The following is a 17,962-nucleotide window of genomic DNA, read 5'->3' on the forward strand; positions in this document are numbered from 1 at the left end:
ATAAAAGGAGAAACGCCTGATAAACACAACAGATAAACCTCAAAAACTCTAAGATAATAAGTCAACAAATCATTTTTACTACCCAGTAATTAACATGTCATATCATATATGGCACGGTGGTTAGCACTGTTGCCTCACAACAAGAACGTCCTGGGTTAATCAACCATCTGGCCGGGGCCTTTCTATGTGGAGTTCTCCCTGTGTTTGCGTAGCCTCTGTCCTAGTTAGGATGCCATCCTGTCTTCATGTACATTTTTAGACTGGGAAGTCAAATGGGAATCTTTCCCATTTAGCTTGGGCGTAAATGTTGGTGTATTGATCAATAAAATGCAATAAAGCGCAGCAGAAACACACTTGGTGGACAGTGTATGATGTATACATGTGAATGCATCGAGTGGCTGACGTTATGGTGGCTGCATCAATCTTAACAGTTTATGTCAGTAATAAATTCTTCTATAATTTTCACATTTTATACACAGGTCACCGATTGCTGCGGTCTTTACTCATAGATACACACACACTATTCATCTCAAGCCTCCTGTGATATGATGCACACTTCCTCCGGTCCATTTTTGGAGAATTTAGGCAAATGCACCCTGATTACATAACTACCTTGTCTGAAGTAGTTTCTGCACTGAAGAGGCAATTTGTGCTGAAATGTGTGTACAAGCTTGTGTGTTTTGTCAGGACTCTCTACACACTCTACATAAAACATTTCCATAGTGATAATCTTTGGATCTGTCACACATCCTTAGTTTATGCTTCTCTGAAGCTCATGAATTATTTCTAATGCAATGTTTTTGTGTTGTGGTTTTATTGTAGAGGACTCTTTAGGTTTGAATGTGGGTGTTTTTAGCATCACGTGTGTTTGATTGAAATGACAACCTGATGCTTATGTAATACATTCACACACTGACATTACATTGACATCATGTTGGTTATTGTATGTGACAAGTATACTGGATGAGCTGCACATCCAGAGAGACAAGAATCTGCTCTGGGCCAAAAAGAAAGAGCAGATTTAGTTCATTTGTCTGCGGGAAAGGTCAGAGAAGTCAAATTAAAATAGAAAGTGGTTCACAGAGAAGATGATTTGATGCTCATGTGTTCTCTTATTTTAGGGATTCATCTTGGCTCAACTGACATTTTGCTACAATTTTCTCTTTCCAAAATCTGGTACAAAAGAAGATGCAAAAGAGTTGTATTTGTTGTTCCTGGTGTGAGGGCATGGTGGTTAGCACCTCTACCTCACGGCAAGAAGATCCTGATTTTTACTCCACCATCTGGGTTTGGATGTTTTCCCCATGTTTGCATTGGTTCTCTCTGGTTAATCCAATTTCATGCCGCAGTCCAAAGACATGCACTTAGTGGGGTTAGGTTAACTGGTGAATCTAAATTCCCCATAACTGTGAATGTGAGCGCGAAAGATTGTCTGTCTCTCTCCTTCAGCCTGCAACAGACTCAATAATCTCAAGTACAGTAATGTCAAGTAAACATGCAACCTAAACTAAGGCATATAAGCCTTAACTCAGTCTTGTTGGAGGGCTTCACTATATTAGTAGGAGGCAACAAGAGTTCTGACAGTATTGTATCTCCTGGATGAGATAGACTTGGTGTTTGTTCATGTGTGTGCGATTTGTGCACGTGTATCTTTGTGATTACAGAAAACAGATGTTGTAAATGTTCAGGTGATCCTGCTGTCAGGAGCATCAGGACAGGAGAGCTGCTGTCAACCTTCAGCTGCCTAATTTAAACATTATGTCAGACTAAGTTGTAGCTGTAATTTGCCTATTTTCGTTGTAGCTTTCTCAGTGTAAGACAAACAGTGCTGGATGGGAGCAGCTACAAAGTTGTGTTTGTAGCCTGACTCCAGTAAGGTTTTAATGGTGATTCCATTAAACTGCTGCTCCTCGGTCACTTCACCTGAGCTGACCATCGCAGTTGCAACCCCAGCATATCGTTAGCTTCATAGCATAAGTGCCTAAGTCATTTTTTTGTGTTTTCGGAAAACAAGACAAAACTAATTTTCTAAATATCACATGCATATTTTTAATTGATATTTTCAATTTGACCAAAAAATGACTTAGGCACTTATGCTATGAAGCTAACGATATTTCTTTTTAACCTGACAGCCACATGACCTCTCTCAATCTCCTTCCCCTCCACATGAGCCACATCTTCAGACAGAAAGAGAGATGAGAGTGGGAGGCCATGGAAATAGTCTGAGATGACAGCACTCGCACACACTCACAGCAGTAGTGGCGTCTGACAGTGTCGGCTAATGAGACCATTAAAGCGCTGTCTCATTCATTAAGCAGCAATTAAAGAAATGGTCTGACAGGCTTTGCGTCTGGTCATAATTTATCGAGACGTATGTTACACAATGGCACGTAAAAGTAGATGTATAACACAGTATTCCTTCCCTCTGGAATATGTTTGTGACATCTTCTACAGATACAGTATTTCTTTCAAACACAAGTGGCCATGTAACCACTCACAGTCTTATCGATTTATTGATGGGCAATCACACAGAGAGGCTTAGTGAGTGGATGAGTGGATGCGTGTCTGAGAGTGAGTGAGGTGTGTTACACACTGTTTCTCAGTGGTGCTGACAGAGGTTCACTCTGATCTTGCTCTGAGATATTGAGTGGATGTAGCTGAGCGCTTGCAAAGAGGAGTGTTTGTGTATTTCGCTTGGCAGCATGACAGCAAGGATTTGCAACAGTGCATTGACTGCTTGACTGCCTGGAAGAGTAAATTCTGTGTGGAATGCTGCTGCACCCACTTAAGGTGCCATCTTATTTCACTTTTTGACAATGTGCTGATTTTTTTTTAGCTTAAGCTGAAAGTGTCTGAATTAATGACAGTCTGTGTAGCATAGGTGAAATGTAGTTTACATCCAGAAGGTGAAAAGCACCACAGATTTTTACCTCCTGGTTCGCAAACATTCGGCTGAGCTGCACTCCCGTGGTTGTAATGTTTTAAAAGTGTGGGCTCAGAATTTCTCCAAGCTGGCTTCAAACAATATCAGTGGTCCCTTGTCAATGTGGGGATGCACAGCTCCTGAAGCAGGTGAAAAGCAACACCCTGCATTGTTGATTTCGTGTCTGATTTCGAGTCTGGGCTTTAGTCCAGTTGTTGCACGTGTACAAGAGAATACATGTGACTGAAAGTTCCCCTCCAAACTAGGCACATTTATCATCGCTTAACGATGAGGCTGAATTTCAAGAATCTTAAAGTGTGGTGATTGCAGTACCTGTTCTGTTAGCAAAATTTAGAAAATAGCCAAGGCTAGCCCATAAAATAGACTCTTAACCAGACCCCAGGAGACTACAACTACAAGTTCACAGATTTTACTGGCACAAAAGGAACTTTAACCGTGCTGGACACGAGAAGGAGTCTCTGGAAACTAAAGATAGCAACCTGGGAGAGAGGAGATGAGGGTTAGACAAAGCCTAAGTGTGCAGAATGGCTGGCTCAGATTTGAATTGTGAGTTCTTACTTGGGAGTCCGAGTCTGAGGGTGAGTCTGATCTGTAGGTGAGGATTTGATCAAGTTTTCCCAGAGAAGGTGGAGCAGCTGGAACAGGTGAGTAAAACTGGAAATGTATCCACTCTTAAGCCACACAGGAATCACTGGAGAGCAGAAGCACAAGGAAGTTGGTGCAGGAGATACTCGTGTTAATCTTATGAAAGATTAATAGAATAATGAGGTGTGCCGGCCGGAGAGTAGGCTGTGGGAGCCCTGCCCCATCTGTGTGGAGCCTAGATGGACTGCGCTGATCCTCCTTGGAACAGAAAATGTTAGTATTGCAGAAAAATAGGTTGACCAGCCCAGTATTCTGTTTCCAAAAGGTCAAGGGCAAATAAGACCCCGTCGTGCTAATTTAAAGTGATCTGACATTAAATGAAAAAGAAGACCAAACTAAGTATGTGCGGTATGTTTAATAGAAACTGAGTGTAAGATATATGCTGGAAATTGCATTGTATTATAAAACATGCATATGAAAATCAGAAAAAGTCCATCTTACTGTATGTATATGTGGTGTGGGGGAGGGAATGGCCAGAAGTAGACTGCAAACATGGTTAAAATTGCTGGTCCACACAGGTAATGTTAAAATCACCACACCACCTCCAGAGAAATGCCATCGAATGGAGCTCTTGACTTATACTGAGCGGTATCACCTGCTCTGTCCAGCTCTACCACTCACCATGACTGTGAAACTGTTCACACACAGCTGCTCAGAGTGGCAGCTCTAATAAACACAGCACATAATCTTGTTCCAGCCTATTTCTCAAAAGTGAACTGTCACAGTAAAGTGACTGCTGCTGGGTTTTGGAGTGTTATTTGGACAAACAAAGACAGCTGCAGATGTCACTGAGCTTTGGCTGGCTATTTTATTGATGAAAATTATCATTGTAGCCCTAATAAGTTTAAAGAATTGATAACATTTAAAAAATTAGTATAGATATTTACGAACTAGTAAAATCAACGGTTTAATGTTAATTCTAATGCAGAGCTACTGCATTCTGCTGTATACAGTAGAATTCTACTGTAGTGCTTCCCACAGATGGACTTGACTTGAGGTTCCAGCTAGCCTTTGCACTTTGGTTTTGTGTTTCTCCCCCCAGCTTGGTCAACCAGATTGTTTGTTTTTTTATGCAGTTACTTTTACAAAAAGTCCCCTCTTCCAGCAGGGCACACCATCACGGACTGCAGGTGGCAGAGACACCCCAACTAGAACCTGTCCAATATTTTGGTCCAATTTATGCCATAGCATTAGCATGTGGTGATACTGCAGATGAGTACACTGTATCTGCACTATATGTAACACTTTACATAGAGAAAAAAATAATACATAGAAAACAGTAGCACACATATTGTTTCCTGTGATGATAAGACAAAATATATAAATATGGTATAGGAGAGTATAGTATGAGTCATGTACTCATGGCCTGATTATTTTCTCTCTAGGGACAAGGTTGTACCTAGCATGGAGGCACATGTGTAAGCATATATCCACACATGACATGACATGTAGTGATGCTACAGTCATGCTATAACTAGAAACATGGATTTTGTATGCATGTATGCACACACATAAGCCTGCCAGGGGACACTAATGAAGATAAAGTACCTAATTAAGCATGACAGTGAGGAGGGATGGGTAGCCATATTAAATAATGTAATGTTAGGTGGGCTTGAACCTATAGGCAGTGTGCTTTAACCAATATAGGACACTTTGTAAATATGTGACAGGAGAACGGACGGATGTTGCTAAGAGAGCAAACTCTGCCTATCTGTATACTCTGCTCACAAAAATAAAGCAACACTTGGAATGCAAATGTCCACCAAACAACTGTGCCTGTTGATGAATGGCACCATTGGCCATCAAGTCATTAAATACACTGCTCCGTACAATAAAGGAACACTTTGAAAACACCTCTGATTTTACAGGGGGGAAATAAAATCTACTGATATGGACCGGCTAATGTTTTAGGAATGAAAGGATGCCACACAATTTGATGGACATGAAAAGGATCAGGAACTGAGGATCCCCTCCTCGAACTGGACCTTCTTTTACAAGAATGACATCAAGCTTTATGCCAAGCGAGACTTAAGACGTTGACTCGCTGATCCACCTCACTAGGATCTTTATCAAACTCAAACTCAAATACACAGGGGGCCAAAACTCAAAGCACACTTTAGGTCGAAGGCTGGACACGATAAACATTTATTGAAAACAATAGTTGTTTTTTTTTGTCAGAGCTGGATGCTTGGCATCTTTTTTTTGGCAACAAGTTTGTTTAGGTTTGGTGTGAGGTTGTGTGTTGTGGAGAATCTCAGGATTACACAGCAGCTCAATCAGCTCCGTCTGAATCTGTACAGGTGCAGTTTCCACGTCCATGGAAATGGGTTGTGAAGCAGCTTGAAATTCTTTTTTGAGCTTCAAAGTCACCAAAGCGCAATTGCACAATGTGCTCAGTTTATCAGCAAAGTGCGCATTTGGGAAGACTGTTGTGCCAGCTTGGTTCAACATTACTTGGCAACAGGGAAAGTGAGGCAAGTTGAAATGCCTTCACTGTATCACACATGTCAGCCATCATGTAGTCACATCCCTGGAGCTGAAGGTTTAAGACGTTGAGATGAGCTGTTACGTCAGCCAGAAATGCCAATTCCACTTTTCATTTGCTGCTGTTTTAAACCTTCAGCTCGGATAAAGTTTACAGTTTGTGTTACAGTGTTCATTACATGCTCTAGTTTTAGGACTTTATTACACAGTGTTTCCTGGTGTATCGTGCGATGATATGCTGTTAACTCACCTTTACAGTTCTCCTCCAGCATCTTTACTTGCATCCTTCCCACTAGTCTATATTCACAGTGCTCCATCTGTTATAAGTCCAACAAGTTTGTCCCAGGGCAGTTTCATGTCGGTTACATTTTGACGTTTTCAAAACTTGGTAACTAAACTTGGTAAATGGCTGGGCTGATACAGCTATCTCCTCTGGTACAATAAAACTTCACAGCAGCTTCACTGTGTTATTTTGCTCTGGTGAAAAGCATCTGCTGAAATGTTAGATTCTTCTTTAACTCTTCTGCTTTCTTTATCTTCTGCTCTGCATTTAGGTTTTTCAGTTTATCCTGATGTTTTGTCTTGTAGTGCTGCCTTGGATTAAATTCCTTAATTACTGCCACATTAGCTCCACAAATAAGCTGAAACTGAAAATGTCAGTAAACAAACTCACCCTCCCATCGGTTTTGAAAGGCTCTGTTTTCAGAATCATCTTTCCTCTTCGCCATTGGAATGTGGTAATGTTCCCAGGTAGCAAGGCAGCTGAAGCGCTGCATTATGGGATCTGTAGTTTGTGCATTATCAGCACTTCATATCGCCAGGTCATTAATAACAATAATAATAGATCTAAATAAAATGATCTTGCAGGCTGGATACAAATGCATGGTGGGCCAGATGAGTTTGACACATATGATCTACAGTGAGGACAAGGCTAAGTGTAGATGAATGGTTGCAAAGACAGTGGAGGTGAGCTGCACTGAAAAGATGGAAGTACTAGAAGGCAGAATAGCAGATATACAGGATTGCTACAAATGCCTGGGTATCTCACAGATGAGCGAGAACCATGATGCATGGAGGTCAGCCACAGCCAAATACCTCCAGAATGTAAAACTGGCTGTGAGAAACCACCTGAACTGTAGAAATAAGATCCAAGCCACCAATGAATACAGTAAATACTATGGGTCACGAGATAGCCGGAATAATAAGCTGGCTACAGGAGATAGATGCCACTGATGTCAAGACACGATAACTCCACCTGAAGTCTAGCACCCTGAAGCTCCTCTCAGATGAGCTGCTCCAAGAATACCTCTGGCAGTTAAAGACAGAAAGTGGTGAGGAATAAGAGGAGCTGTCATGGATGACCAAGCCCCTGCATGGGACGCGCCACTGACAGATAAAAACCCCACCAGTGGTTAGAAAAGACCAACCTAATTGATAGCACAGAGGCTCGGATCATGGCGGCACAAGAGCAGGCCCTAACCAACAGGCTCCAGCAGAACGTCTTAACATGCACCTGGTGTCCATCAGCTCGTTTAGGGTTAGGTACCCCTCTGTAAGTAATTTTATCTGGCATACCTGAGTCTTATAATAGGGACCACTAATATACAAAGAAAATTTGAGTAAAATCAGTTTTCAAATTTTGGACTAAAACCCTTTACCGCTGCATGTTTTACCCTAGCATTGACACTAAACAAAAGTTCAGAAAGGCGACTATAGACACTAAACTGAAACCAGCAAACCCACTCAGGAAAAATTACTCAAATGAAATTGAACTGAAAATAAAATGTATTAAAAAGAAACAGAATGTGAAATATAATGTACCTTTAATAATACTGCTAGTACAGCTAGGGGGGTGATTTGGTATAGTTTAATAAGAGCTATTTACCAGTTGGAACCTTAAATGTAAGCTGTAATCTTAAAAATGATATATTTATATATGTAATACTCCAGTGGGAAACGACCATATACGGCAATGAATTTTTCAGTTTTATTATTGGACATAAATGGATGTATATTAGTCGGAAATATATTAACTGTGTGTTTTTCTTTGTTCTTTTTCTAAATCTTTGATTTGAAAATGGTAAGATGTCTTGCTGAAATTTGATGAAGTATACTGTACTTGTACTTTATTTCTGTGCTTGAGGTGTGTACATCAGTTAAACATGACAGCTTTCATGTCAGCTGTAGTTTTTATCCATCATTTTTTTTTGTTTACTTCATCCAGCTTTACTAAAAAAAAAGAACTGAAGATGAGAACTTTTTACTATTTAAAATGAAATGTGCATTTTTAGTTCATATGATCTCGATTGACATAGCTCACGTTCCTTTCCCCTCATCTGGAAGCCCTGCAGTGAACACCCCACGATGACTGCTGACTATGGTTACCTGTGTGAGTGACAGCGGAGCGCGTCTGATGGCATGTGCTTGTACTTTGGTTAGTCATAGTTGTATGTCTGCCTGTGCGTATGCAGCAGTTACTCGGTATTATGTCATGAACCTACCCGACACCACCGTGCGTCTACTTAGTTCCATCATGTCGCCATAGTAACCTCGAAGAGCAGGTAGCTCAGAAGATAGAGCAGGTCGTCTACTGAGCAGAAGGTTGATGGTTCGATCCTTGGCTCTCAGAGTCCACATGCCAAATATCTTTGGGCAAGATACTAGTTCATCTCCGATGCATCCATCGAAGTATGAATGTGTGTGAATGTTAGAAAGCACTTAAAAGCATAGAAGAATGTGTTGTGTGAATGGGTGAAGGTGGCATGTTGTTTGAAGCACTGAGTGTTCCGGGTAGAAAAGCGCTATATAAGAAACAGTCCTCAGTCCATTTACCTGAAACTATTTCATAGTGGCATCCAGTTTCACTGGTCAGCCAGACTTAGGAATGCAAAGATTCAAGCTATTAGGTAGTGACAAATGTGGATGTTAAGAAATACATTGCTTACACATACACATGTTATTGTCTAGCCCAATCTCATAGCAAAATGTAAAATACTCATGAAATTTGTTTTTGTTCTGGTACTTGAATTGTGAAACATTTTTAGTGATAGTGACCACAAATCTTTAAGTAATGTGTTTCAATAGGAAATGTATTTCCTGTCAGCAACACGTATCTTGTCTCATATTCGGCAGCAGCAACCTGGCTATCAAGAAAACAGCTTTTAAATAAATAATAGCCACTTTATTTTAAGTTGGTGATGTTTTTGTAAACCTGATCTATTAATTTTATTTCTCATTGAATTATGAACATATTAAATATTACAAATGTGTTAAAAGAAGGCAAAAGATAAAAGAAAATTCTGCTACAGCTCACTCTCGACTATTTTTCGAGCACTCACAGAGCTGGACTTCTTTAGTATTTGGAAATTCTTTGGTGTAACATTGTACAATGTGTTTCATTGAAAAAAGCAAGCACCACAGTCCAAGTTACATCTCTATTACTAAACTCTCTCTAACTGAAATGAAATAATGAAAAGGAGAAAGCAGGCGAACAGTATAGGGAAAGACTGTACAGGTATGCACTCAGCAGGCAAGCTACAAGCACTCTCCTGGGATGTATTATCATGTCTTCTGCTTCACTGTACAATGGCAGCATTTCCTCTGAGGTTTGGTTGCAGTTTCCCTGTGGAATATCCTCTTAAGTCTGCACCAATCTCACTATATCCAACATTCATTCTCTCGTCTGCTACCACATGCCACACAGCCTATCCTTTTCTATATTCTGTAAATGCGCATATGAGCTAAAAAAGCCAAACGCTTCATCCCCAGTACAGGTGGTCACCGGGAGAAAATGGGAATGTAGCACCACAGAGCAGGACACAAGGCAGACACACAATAAGTACCATGCTGTCACTCTAGCCTTTTCCTTTTCATCCCTTTTTATTTCCGTTACTTTCCTTGTAACATTTACTTTATCATAAAATTTTATTCAAATTGATATTGTGACACAAAGCAGCAAGCATTGGCATTAAAACATAAATATATTACAGACTGTTGTTTCTACCTTCATAATGAAGCAGGTGATTTTTTATTTTTTTATTTATTTAATAATATAACTCCTTGGATGCTTAAAATTTTGAGTGACAGGTTTGCAGACACAGGGAGCAGTAGCTGCTCCTTGCAGTAATTCAAACTGAACCATACCTGTCAACGGTACCCTGTCTTGGTGTCTTTTCAGGCATGTTTAATGCGTGGTCATGGATGGATGGTTATGATGAATTATATGGCTGTGTGGTACACAGAAGAGTAGGGGAGGGTGTGTATAGAACATTAAGATCCACAATTTGCAAAGACTATACCCATATTCATATTTATACAAGCAGTGTTTTTATATCTGCGTGTGTTTGTGTGTCATTAATAACCTTTCTGTGTGGAACTTCAGGAAGCAGTTGCTTGTAAATGTGAGCTGGACATCACATTTCTGACTTTTGGAGTAGCATTGAATCCTGGTACCTCATGAACCCCTTTGCCGTCCTATCTATGTTCCTAACACACATACACCAACACAGATGTTGGTGTTGGTGCTTAACCACACACATTACATAAACTTACCCCGAACTGACCCCTGACCTCCTAACTGCACCTCAAAACTGTTCCACTTTTCCTCACTGTCCTTATCATCAAGTTGACTGCCGACAGTAGGGCACGGTGTTCACAGGGATAAGGAACATGCAAATATGTGCATGCTTATATTATGACACAACATTCTGATCTGACATGCCATTCTGTAGTCAGCTGACCTGTCAAATGTATAAATATGATTTTGGAATTTCTATAAAATATTTTTATATGTGATTTAGATATTTAATTTTCTTTATGCAAAGTTTCATCAAGATCGGTCTTCTCATCTAGGAGGATATAAGGAACACACATAAAATCTTTATATTATGACAATTACAATTAGAAAAGTGGTCCAAAGGCATAATGTTCATGATGATATTTCAGTTTGAACATGGATTAAAAAGGATATTAATCTCATGCAGATTTGATTGTTGAACTAGCGCAATGATACTGTTGGACTCCATGTATACATGTGTTGTTACACCAGCAGAAGGACAATGATCTCAAAAACCAAACTAGCTCTGATTTCAATTTAAGCACACTTCCTGTATGCTTTGTGTGCATATCAGAGTTAGCTAATCAGCCAACATCATTTAGGATTATATACATATTAAATAGTAAATAAAATTAAAATAGATCTGTTCAAAATGCCAGATATACACTAGATGAAAAGCTCTCTTTTCCAAGTACTTGCAATAATTGTACTAAATAGACAATAAGCCTTGGTTGCTAATTAACCAAATACTTATATACCTGAATTAATTTAGCATAGTGTTAGTACATTATTTATTCCAGAGATCATGAAAACTGATCAAACTGATAAAAGATAGAACATTCAAATGCAATCCAATCTAGTGCTTCCAGAGGGACAAAATCCTCTGTGCTTGTTATGTGAAAAATCTGAAAGTTATTTGAAACAAATATGTGGCTGAATCAGACAAATGCATTCAAAATCTTCTGAAGTCTGTGTTCCCCTGTGTGTTGACGCAGACTGTCTCACTGCTAGTTATCAATTTAGTTTTTATTTTTTTGATTTTTCCCCTCATTAAATACCATGAAAATAGCGTTATCATAAATGACAATAGTGTTGCCATTTTTGTTATTTGTGTGTTACAATTTTCATGAAAAAACTAAAAGAAAACACGTTTTAATCTTTTGAGCTGGGGTGCTGTGGATACCCGAGTTTGTGAAAGCAATAACTCAAGAACAAGGCAAGATTGAGTTTTCAAATCAATACCATGGTTGCATCTCCTGAAAATCTCTGTTAAGTTTAAATCTTAGTGACCTTGACTTCAAGGTCAGAGGTCAACTTTTCTGAAAATCAGAGGATTTTCACATTTATAACATAGGTATGTCTACTAGGAGGCTGAAGGGTAGCACTATATTTATATATTTATAAAGAATTACAAACAACAATTAGTTGATGCTTTAAGCAGGTTTATTTAATTAATATCCAATTTATTTCCAATTAGTTTTGAATTCATCTTTAACATTTGTTGTAGGTCTGATTGAAGGACTGATGTGATGCTAAGTTGTCCACTGCTCCGCTTTGAATATTGAGAGATTAGTTAATGAACTTTAAGCCAATTGTGCCCAAGTTTAAGACCATATTCATTGGTTGTTTTTGTTATTTTTGGGTTGGCTTTTTTCACAAGAATTGCTAGCTTCCCTAGAGTTTTGGCCACCCCAACAATCAGACAATTTCTAAGAAAGCACAAGGTTTTGTCCCCCTGTGATATTCATGTCAGTGCAGGGGGAACTCTTAGAGAGGCAAGGGACGAAAAAGGGATGCTTCAGAATCTCCGACAGTGTTATGCGCTGATTTGCATCCAAGGCCAACATCTGTTTGGTGAGCCTGACAAATAATGGTTGGCATTTTCAGGTCCTCGCCTAACCTTCATTAGTTTTACGAGATCATTGAGACGCTTAAGTTTTATATATCGAGTTTCCTTGGACTGATAATCTGTCTCGTATTGAAATTGTTCTTTGGTCTTAAATGTTGTTGTAGTTGTCTTCGATGAAATAGTCATCAGTGTACAAGCCAGAATCCAGAGGATGATCTGGTAGCTGACCCTGAGTTTCAATTATGAATTTCAAAACATCATAATCGTCTTCCCCAGGATAGAGAGGCACCCCTGTAGCAAGCTCCACAGCTACCAGCCCCAGAGACCACATGTCAATTGCTTCATCATATGGAGTGCCAAGCATAACCTCAGGTGCACAATAACGTCCCCACACGGTCACCAGGAATCACTGCAGAACGGGACATGCGAGTTTGACTTTGACTGGAGACTCATGGCTGTTCACAACAATTATGTTTCCAGGTTTGAGGTCAGCATGCACTATTCCCACAGAACACAGGTGGAACAGAGCATTTTTGTTCATCCTGTGAACTTCGCAGCAGTAGCAGTAATGCAAGTTACTTCCCTCAAGTGAAAGCTTTAAATGTGTTTTTGTATATGAATATTTCACACTTTAAGGCTGCCTGTTTATCTAAGGGAGATGAACAATACATTATAATTGTACATAATAATATCACAGATGATAGATTAAATAAATAGATTTTAGATAGATGTGAAGCGAAATATGCATTTTTTTTTTTTGTAATATGCTGGAAAAGCTTGAAAATGGACCTTGAAAATGCTTAAAAAGCTTGAATTTGACCTTGAAAAAGGTATATGAACCCTGGAGATTGTCTTATCTCTACTTCTCTGGTGGATTCATGGTGATTTATGTTTACATAATATTTACATAATATTTACCTCCAAGGTCGATATTATATGAAACATGAAAACACAAAATACCTTCATGTTATTGATCTGATCACGGCCCCCCTCCTGGACCCCCTGCAGTTTGCATACAGAGCCAACAGGTCTGTAGACGACGCCATCAACATGGCCCTACACTTCATCCTGCAGCATCTGGACTCCCCAGGAACCTACGCCAGGATCCTGTTTGTGGACTTCAGCTCTGCCTTCAACACCATCCTTCCAGACCATCTCCGAGGCAAGCTTTCCCAGATGAATGTGCCTGATCCCATCTGCCGGTGGATCACTGACTTCCTGACGGACAGGAAGCAGCATGTGAGGCTGGGAAAGAATGTCTCGGACTCCCGGACCATCAGCACGGCTCCCCTCAGGGCTGTGTTCTTTCTCCTCTGCTCTTCTCCCTGTACACCAACTGCTGCACCTCCACCCACCAGTCTGTCAAGCTAATCAAGTTCGCAGATGACACCACCGTCATTGGGCTCATCTCGGACGGGGATGAGTCTGCCTACAGGAGGGAGGTTGAACGTCTGGTGTCCTGGTGCAGCCACAACAACCTGGTGCTGAATGCCCAGAAGACAGTGGAGATTATTGTGGACTTCAGGAAGCACACAGCCCCACTCCCCCCCATCATCCTGACTGACACCCCCATCACCTCTGTGGACTCATTCCGCTTCCTGGGTACCACCATCACCCAGGACCTGAAGTGGGAGCCCACCATCACCTCCGTCATCAAGAAAGCCCAGCAGAGGATGTACTTCCTGAGGCAGCTGAAGAAATTCAACCTGCCAACACGGACGATGATGCAGTTCTACACTGCAATCATCGAGTCCATCCTCACCTCCTCCATCACCGTGTGGTACGCTGGAGCCACTATCAGGGACAAACAGAGACTGCAGCGTGTTGTGCGCTCTGCTGAGAAGGTGATTGGCTGCAGACTCCCATCTCTGCAGGACCTGTACACCTCCAGGACACTGCGGCGTGCAGCTCGGATCTCAGCTGACCCTTCTCACCCTGGACACAGTCTGTTTGACCTGCTCCCCTCAGGCAGGAGGCTCCGGTCCATTCGCACCAGAACCTCTCGCCATAAGAACAGTTTCTTCCCCTCTGCTGTTGGACACATGAACAATAACCACATGACTGTCCCCGCCACTAACACATGACCCTACGCTGTGTCACTGCATCATTCCATGTTTGGCACTGATCACCACCTGCACTCATGTATATATCTTTCTACGTAGCACTCTTAATTCTTATTCTCATGTATATATCTCATGTATATCTCATGCACACATCTTTCTTTCTACATAGCACTTTAATTCTTATTGTTTGCACTGAAGCACCGCAGCAATTTCCTAATGTTGTAAACCTCAACATCTGGCAATAAACCCCATTCTGATTCTGATTCTGATTCTGATTCTGATTCTGATTCTGATTCTGATTCTGATCTGTTACCAGTGAACCTAGTAAGTTAAAATGTTTCATTTTAGTGCCTCTTGCTTTTCCAGCCTTTTGTTTCCCTGTCCCAACTTTTTTTCAAATGTTTCTGCACTCAAATTCGAAATGAGTTACCGGTAATATTTTTCATGAAATATGAACGTCTCAGCTTACACGTTTGATATGTTTTCTATGTAAAATTTGGGTTCAAGAGATTAGAAAAATCATTGCCTTCTGTTGTTATGTCAGTTTTACATAATTTCACAAAATCTACGTATTGCTTTTGATTTTGTAGGAATTCAGGTGACGCTGGCTTTGCTGAATGGAGAACTACATTTTTGGTTAGCTAAACATATTCTTAAAGGCCCAGATCCACCAAAGAACTGCCATTTTACTTCAGCTGTTAAGCCTGCTATTCCATATCATTGCCTTTCTCTGCTTCATCCTTTCCTGCAACATGGCTGCAAAACATTTGGTTTTTTTGCATTTTGATAAATATAGTTGAACACAGTACTATTTATAGAAACCCAGTGTGCTGTGCACCTAAGTTGTTTCTGTTGCATGGTGGGAGGGGAGATGGGTCAGAGGTGGAGCGCTTGAGGTTACTGTAACCCAGATGACAGAGCTGGAATGATTGGCCTTGCGGCACTCAGTGTGCCGCCACGCTTAATGCTCCCGCAGGAACATGGTTACACAAGATGCATGTCTCATCTGCCTTTTGTTCTGTGGGGAGAGGGAAGTTATTCAGAAATGTCAATTGACTGTGGAACTAAGAGCTTGTGCATTACAGCCATTATTCTGTTTGTGTATGGGCTGGTTATTTTTTAATATATATATTTTTTAAAAGCAGACAAAATATAGAGAAAGTATGTCTGAAAATGTTTTGTTATATAAAACCACTTTTGCGGAATGCATAATCATGCATTCACTTATTTCACTTAACTTTGTCCCTTAAGTTGGAAGTGCCACTAATGATTGGCCTGATAGGTTTGTAGTGAGTCTGTTTTTCATGAGACCTTCCTTAACATTCCAATATCTGTTTGTCTCCTTTCGGTCTTTTTTTCTTTCACTTAGGATATCATGTTTCCAGCTCCATGGTTGTGGAGGAGGCAAGATGGGAAAGTCGTCACCTTCTACAGGAAGACAACCACTCCAAGCTGTACTCTGAGCCTGAGAAGAACTGCACCGAACCAGGTGAGAGTAATTTAAATGTGTCTCATATGCAAGTGTCAGTGTGGGAGGTTTCTGAAAAGCTTTTATTAGAGCAAGCGGATGTTAAGTGGTGCTTACTTCTGTAGTACCCAAGCCTAGTGTGCATCAACTGTGATGGGCTAGAGACTAAGGAACTCAGGTTTTGGGCATTACTGCCTTTTTGTGTTCAGGGACAGTTGAGAGAGAGGCAAGAAATGTGGAAGAGTGAGTAGGCGAATGTCATGCAATATTGTCCTAGAGATCCACTCCTCTGGCAATGTATGCTATGCCCTATCCACTTGGCTGCAGGTTCACCCCATCAGATTCTTTCTTGGTTCTGCTGACCAGGGGTTAAAGGTAGTTATGCTACAACATTTTAGGACATTTACACACAGTTGATAAGTTTGTAAAATCTTTCCTGTCATTTGTGTTTTTTTTCATCCAATAATTGACCCGACAGTAGGGTCTCACCTGTCATTTAGCTGGTCATCCAGCTGACTAGGCATATCTTACTTGTGAATGTCGTAACTAGAAAAATCATGTCTGGATGGAAATGTTAGCTAACATGGTCCATCATACTAACTTAGATGCCTAACAGACCTCATTTTATGTAACACAGCAAGCAGATAGCCAGAAATCTGCCATTTATATCAGCTGCGCAACATGTATCCGGCATTACTAGCTTTATCACATCAAGTTCAGCTTCGTTGTCATTATATTGATTTGTTGTACAACATATACATACAGTACATACAGTACTGCAGCACAATGTCACAGTCGCTACAGGAAAAGCAGCAGTTGATACGACCAAAATTATTGTAACTTGTTGCCTTTGAAACTATTATTGTGAAAACAGGAACCAAATCAGAGGAAATTGGAGCAATGGCATCTTCATTTTGGTTAGTCATGAAGACCATAAAACAGCAGTAAGATGGGGTCAGACAGTTTGTGATAATATGACAACATATACTACATATATAGACATTCACATTAAACAGTCATTGTCATTAACTGCATACACTGAGAGAACAGGCAAAACATTTTAGATTTTAAACAGCTAAACAAGTTAACTAGAATGCAACCTGTTGGAAAACAGTTGTGTCATGTCCCTTATTGCAAAAAAACATGTTGCAGATGAGTTGTGTTCATCATCCCAGATTGACTCACATTGATATCAACATCTTGGCTGCCTGTTTGCGTTTACACTACAGATGGCATTTATTTGCTGTCAGTCTCTCTCAGGCAGTCTGTGTGAGGGTGATTGAGCATTTCTATGGAGACAGGTTACCTCCCACCAGATGACCCGGGCGAAAGTTGAGGTTGTTGCACTCTCGACCTCTTGGTCATGTGGTCACCTCAACTACTTGCAGTTGGTCATTAAATGCAATAAATACATGCAATGTAAATACAAAGCAACTAAGGATTTTTTTTTCAGTTTGCAATGTGGTTGCTATCCTGTTTTTGCAATGACTGAGCAGAGCTCAACTCAGCTGACACATAGAGTGCAGTTTTTGTTTTTTTTAGAGCACTGGTTTATGAAATTGCTGCACATATCTTTTTTCTGAGCTGAACCTAATAGGGTTCCATCATAATGAAAATAACTGCTAGTTTGAGGACTGTTATTTTCAATTATATCTCAATTGTTGTTATTGGCTCTCTTTGTCTTCCACTATGCTTTACCCTTTTAATACCTGAGAAAAAAACCCACACCGCCTACATCCTTCCTTTTACCTTTCGACACACACAAGCACGCAAAGAACACAAACCTCTTCCAAGTAGAAATCCTCTCTGCTCTCCTTCAGAGCGAATGCTGCCAGCATCAGTATGTATTTGTGTGTGAGTCTCTTCCTCAGTGTGCACCAAACTCTCTCATGCCTTATGTTTGTTTTCTCTGTGGGCTTGTCAGTGTGTGTGTGTGTGTGTGTGTGTGTGTGTG

General features: G+C 40.5%; 1 protein-coding gene across 3 annotated transcripts in view; it reads left to right on the forward strand.

The window, feature by feature from the left end:
* slc24a3 (solute carrier family 24 member 3) overlaps positions 1-17,962 on the forward strand; it is a 123,010-nt gene that overhangs the window by 25,857 nt on the left and 79,191 nt on the right. For all 3 annotated transcript variants that reach the window (XM_005948046.3, XM_042214452.1, XM_042214453.1), the window contains one exon: positions 15,910-16,029. In XM_005948046.3, coding sequence (XP_005948108.1) covers positions 15,910-16,029 — 120 coding nt within the window. The remainder of the gene's footprint in view (positions 1-15,909; positions 16,030-17,962) is intronic.

The sequence above is a fragment of the Haplochromis burtoni genome, unplaced genomic scaffold (assembly GCF_018398535.1).
Source record: "Haplochromis burtoni strain Fernald_Lab_line unplaced genomic scaffold, NCSU_Asbu1 Contig_564, whole genome shotgun sequence".
NCBI lineage: Eukaryota > Metazoa > Chordata > Actinopteri > Cichliformes > Cichlidae > Haplochromis > Haplochromis burtoni.